Below are 6000 nucleotides of genomic sequence, written 5' to 3'. Positions count from 1 at the left end.
CAAACCCACCACTTCATTCCTTGTATACCTAATGAACTACATCCTAACCCGTAAAATTACTTCACCTTTCTAGGGAAGTCACACAAAAAAATTCTTGGCACAGGTATAGGCTGCCGCACGGTACCCTCATATGCTAACCTAACTTCTTCATGGGTCACCTAAAGGAAACATTCTTAGCTTCCCAAAACCACAACCCCCTCATCTGGTTCAGGTTTAGTGATGACACCTCATTCATCTACAATGTCAACACCTTTTCTCCCATCCACTTCAGCGGGCCCCCCCTCCACCCATCATGCCACCTTCCTAGATGTCAATCTGCTCCTCTCAGATAAGTTCTATCTACACCTCAGTCCACATCAAACCCACCAATCACCAACAGTACCTGCACTTTGACAGCTGCCACATGTTCTACACCAAAAAATTCCTCCTATACAGCCTGTCCACCCATGGTAGGCACATCTGCAGTGATGAGAACTTCTTAGCCCATTGTGCTGAAGGCCTCACAAAGGCCTTTGATGACAGGCAATAGCCTTCAGACCTAATTCACAAACAGATTTCCCATGCTATATCCTCACACACAACTGATCCTCACATCTATCCAAAGAACCAACCACAAAGAAGGCCCCCCCCCCCCCCCCCCCCGCCCTTGACACCCAGTACCATCCCAGACTGGAACAACTGAATCACATCCTTCATCAGGGCTTTGGTTATCTATCATCCTGCCCTGAAATGATGGACATCCTACCCAAGATGCTTCCAACACCTTTGAAAGTGGTGTAGCACCAACCACAGAACCACCACAACATGCTAGTTCACCCCTATGCCACTCTTACCCCCAAGCCCCTACCACAGGGAACATACCCCCATGGAAGACCCAGATGCAAGGCCTGACCAATCCACCTACCCAGCACCACCTGCTCCAGTCCAGTCACAGGCTTATCCTACCCCTTCAGAGGCTGGACCACCTGCAAAAACAGCCATGTTATATACCAGTGTTGTTGCAACCACTGCACAGTGTTTTACATTGGTATGACAACCAACCAGCTGTCAACTAGAATGGATGGCCACCACCAAACTGTTGCTAAAAACATGGTGGACCACCCAGTGGCACAATATGCAGCAGAGCATGACATGTGATATTTCAATGGTTGCTTCACAACCCGTGCCATCTGGATCCTCCCCACCACCACCACCACCACCACCACCACCAGCTTTTCTGAGCTGTGCAGATTAGAGCTATTCTTACAGCACATCCTTCATTCCTGTAACAGTCCAGTCCTAAACATGAGGTATGTTGCTGCACTCCCCCCACCCATTAATTTGTGCATGCGTGTCTGTGTGTGTGTGAGTGTGTGCGTGTGTGTGTGTGTGTGTGTGTGTGTGTGTGTGTGTGTGTGTGGCTGCTTCACAACCTGTGCCATCTGGATCCTCCCCACCAACACCACCACCAGCTTTTCTAAGCTGTGCAGATAGGAGCTATCCTTACAGCGCATCCTTCACTCCCATAACATTCTTGTCCTAAATCTAAGGTAACTCACTGTCCCCACCCAGTGCGCGTGCATGTGTGTGTGTACACCATCACCTGCCCAGTACCCCCGTCCAGTTTGTGCCACCACATCACTTAGTTGTGTGCTGTTATCTCATGCCCTCGCCTATGAACTGAGTGCCCAGCCATCTGCCACGTGCCGCCAACCCCCTGCCCCTTCTACCTACACCCCTAGCTAGCCCACAGATGGCTCCCCACTCTGCCATGCATCGCTAGACACTTCGCCTCAACCTCCTCCCTGTCTCCTGCCTCTCCTCATACCACATACCATCCATCCCCACACCCGTACCTCACCCCAGTAAACCCACTGTGGGACAGGAAAGAGCTAGCTGTCCACTGAGCATAATGTAGGGAGACAGGTGTGTGTGTGTGTGTGTGTGTGTGTGTGTGTGTGTGTGTGTGTGTGTTTCCTACAAGCTTGAAAAAGGAAATTCATTCCAAGAGCTAGCCAAGCTCTGTACCTTTTGCTTCTGTACAAATCAACAATGCAACACTCCTGTCTTTCAGGGAGTTGTCTCCTATATTTCTACTTGTTTTCCTTGGCCTTTGTACTTATGTAACCATTGTTGTTACAACTGCCCCATGGTAACTGATACCAGTTATGAGCAGACTTGAGCTTACTGTTTAAACAAACAAATACATCACTCCAATTTCTTATTAGTCTATCCTTCAGATATTCACTTATTAGATTCACTCTAAAAATCTGAAGACTTTCAATTTGAGGTTTTAGCAAACTTGTTGTCACTAGTATTAAGTGAGCTTCACTGCTTTTTAGGAGAATTTCAAACTGTGAGAGTTTGTTGCAAATGTTTTGGTAGTTGATCATTAAGATTTTAATAGCCTCATCTTGGTGGGCATTTCATTGGGTCACAAATGAGGTTTCCTACAGGTATCATTATCCACTCTGAGTGGGGAATTCCCTAGTAAAATAAAACAAAAAGTTGTGTTCACTCCTTAGCCCAATCAACAAAGGAAAATTAGGCACAAAATACATGTAGTCACACATTTTTTTACAGTCGTAGGGACAGTGTAATGAATAACACACTAAAAATTCTGATCATTGGGCTGTGAGTGTGAAGGTGGGTAGGAGTTTAAAGGTCATTTTGTCGTGTTTTTCTTGAGTAATTCAAAAACCATGGCTTCTAGCAAAAATGCTTGCCAGTGCAAAATTAAATTACACTAAATTTCCTACAAAAAAGGTCTTATTCAGTTTTTCATTAGGACTAATAGTTTCCTTATTGCAGGGGATAGAAAAATTGCAGATTATTAAAAATTGTGTTTTAATGGTATACAATTAATGTATATTGTTAAGTAGCTTTGGTTAAGAACAAATATTAAAAGGCTGTACCACATGTAAGTGCAGTAAAAGCACATTAAGGGATAAATTGTGTTCTGGGGGTGTAACAGCGTGAAATGTTGGAGAGTAGAAACACAAGGGTATGTAAGCCGCTAAATTGTGGTATGTTTTCCTTCCTTTGTAGGTTTGCAAAATGAAGAGCATGCAGACAATTCCCCATTCTCCCTACTGCACTACATCACAAAAAGCAACTACAGGGTGTTTCACAAAGTTAAACTGACCCTTCTGCTGCCCGCCTTATGAATCACTGATGACACAGTGTGCAGACATGCATGAGGGTATTTATTCCACAAAGTGCATTAACATTACATTAAATACAGATCTGAATTACTAATATTAACACGAGGAACACATTTGGACAGAATATATGTAAATTTCTGCATGTTGTTCTACAATGCTAGAGGGGAAACTGGTTCTTAATCATCTGTATGGCAGCTGTGGCATTCTTCCAGGAAAGGCAACTTCCCACACCATGAGTGCAGCTTGCTTTCCAGTTTATACAGACTATACTTCCCTGGAATTTCCTGTCCATTTCTCTCTTGTGAATAGACAAAATAACTTCACTGATCTTGTGTTTATATAGCAGAGCTATTTTCAGTTTATTAAGGGAATATTTACTTGCAGTTGTTAAAAGAACTCTTATGTAAAAAATCTCAACAGCTGGAGCTATCAACTTCTATCATACCAAAGAGCCTGTTCCAAGTGTAGCATGTTGTCAATATATATTTGACAATGTTGATTTCATTACCTCCACTATCAATGGCTGGAATACTTTTCACAGCTTGACACTATCGAATTTACCAATATTCTGTCCACATACTTTTCTTACATTTGTGTCAAGCAATTTAGGTTTCTTGTATTTTTTTCTTTTTAGATATTTCACTCAAAAGAAGGCAATATTTTTCAGCATTCTTTTTTTTCACTTTTTAAAAAGTAACGAATACTGGATAATAATTACAGCACATAGTTAAACAGTTATCATTAACTTCCTTGGGTGAAGGGCTAGCGTTAAGCATGTTTCATCAGTTGTTTCCACTTTTGTGTGCAAAAAACTAATTATAGGATGCACTCTTTACTTAGTAGGATTTCAAAATGGCAGGGTAACTCTGGACATACTTTTCATCACCAATACCAAAAGTGGCACAATTGATATAAGCTGATCTGGCATGTCACACACGCAAAGGAGGACTTGCATCTTTACTTTTCAAGAAATCATTGTTTTTCACATGACTGCCATAACCTGTGAAATAATGTGAATACTTACACTAACATCACTGACTGTAACAACCAATAGAGTAAAAGTGCAATCTGAAGAAATTTTACTTTCACATTAAATAGATTTCATGACAGTGTTTCAAGATACAACTAAATTATGACATGATTTCTAACTTACCGTTCTTCACAGACAGATGAACAATCTTCTGCTGCTGTTGTTCCTTGTACTGAAACATAAACAGATATGTTTATTTTTAAGGTAACTACTACCTGTCAAAAATGCAAACTTTAGACAGCATCTTAGAGTGTCGCCAGATAACACTGAAGTATCAGTTCATTAAAGGTACGCCACACACAGAGAACACTGATTAACCCCACACAGCTCTGAAACTCAAGAAACTGTTGTACAGTATCATCATTAATGGAACAACACCATTTGGGCCCTATGTAGTTGTACAGATACGAACTAATTCTGGTACAAGCCACCTGGAAGTAATCCCACAACGATCTGTCATATATATGACCATAAAATTCAATAACATAACACTGCTTGTATGGTATTTCTGACTACCGAATATATTTATTTCATCGGCCTGAAATTCAGAAAATAAGAACAAATGGAATTCATTCGTGTCTTTTCTTTTTCGTGCTGCTTGTCTTGTTTCAGCTTAACATACATTTTTATGACATGTTTTCTGTTCCTCACGTAATACAATTTTTTCAGGGAGTACCTCTTATTTACATTAACATAACTAATTTCAGTGTAAAGAAATGTGTGTGATTACTTCAAGAATTATAGATCTTTTGAGAAATTCTTTTATGTTATGTGTTTTGTAGTCTCCCTCTGAGGTGGGAGTCAAAATTGTATCTCTGCTGCTGTGAAAAACTAGCCAAGAAATAGATCAAAGCTTGGAACTTCCTGACATATTAAATGACATGCCAGTCAGGTCATCAAATTTGGACCATTACTCTCCATTGGAAGGCTGTACCAACTAATGTACCCAAGCAAACATAAATGAGCAAATTAAAGCTTCAATCTGACATTACCTCTCCCATAATCTTAAAACAAAGTGAAGGTCCAAGTTTGACTCATAGTCCAGCATCCACATTTAATCTCTCATAAGTTACATTACAGAATTTCATTTTAGACACCAAAATTGGCTAACTCTCCAGACTTATGTCACCCTTGTCAATATCATTTTTGAGTACATCCTTCGTCACACTCGCAGTCAAAGGAACAAGTATTTACTATTCTAACTTATCCTATAACTTCTTTTAAATATGTTCATGTTCATAGGGACAAATAATTAGCCACTAGCATAATGGGAGGGCTGTAAAAAAAGACAATTGTTCAATTATATCAAAAGGAACATTGACTCAAGAATAATATAAAATTATGAGATGGAATTGCTGGCCAGAACTTTCCTTACTGCTGATACATATATATTAAAGTATATAACCTATCCAAGCTCTCAGAATTAACAGTTTCTTCTTTGTAGAGGAGAGAGGGATAGTTTGAGAAAGATTAAAAAGGATGGCCAGGTCGCGCAAACTCTAGGATGAGATAAAGAGCCTCTTTTGCATATATTGTCGATGGCTCAACTGATAAACAAAAATATACAGTTTTAATGCAACAAACAGAGAAAAATAGAAGTTTCTTCTAAATGATAACCTAAAAATATTTAAGTTCTGTATGTAAATGAATATTTGTTTTACAACAGACAAACATGTACCACTAGGATTTGATGTTTTCAAATAATATGTTGTACTTAGGGACATAGTTTTGTGTGGTGCAGAGTGACTACATAACAGAAATCAAACCTAATATGGTAAATGTATTCCTTTGAAACAACTAAAGTTTCTGTGAGTTATCACAGATGGA

At 39.9% G+C, this 6000-nt stretch overlaps 1 protein-coding gene across 1 annotated transcript in view; it reads right to left on the bottom strand.

The window, feature by feature from the left end:
- LOC126470911 (lisH domain-containing protein ARMC9-like) overlaps positions 1-6000 on the bottom strand; it is a 198052-nt gene that overhangs the window by 15123 nt on the left and 176929 nt on the right. Inside the window, exon 17 of the mRNA XM_050098942.1 lies at positions 4297-4345. Coding sequence (XP_049954899.1) covers positions 4297-4345 — 49 coding nt within the window. The remainder of the gene's footprint in view (positions 1-4296; positions 4346-6000) is intronic.

This window comes from Schistocerca serialis, chromosome 3 (genome assembly GCF_023864345.2).
Source record: "Schistocerca serialis cubense isolate TAMUIC-IGC-003099 chromosome 3, iqSchSeri2.2, whole genome shotgun sequence".
Classification (NCBI taxonomy): domain Eukaryota; kingdom Metazoa; phylum Arthropoda; class Insecta; order Orthoptera; family Acrididae; genus Schistocerca; species Schistocerca serialis.
This window is presented reverse-complemented; position numbering and strand designations above follow the sequence as displayed.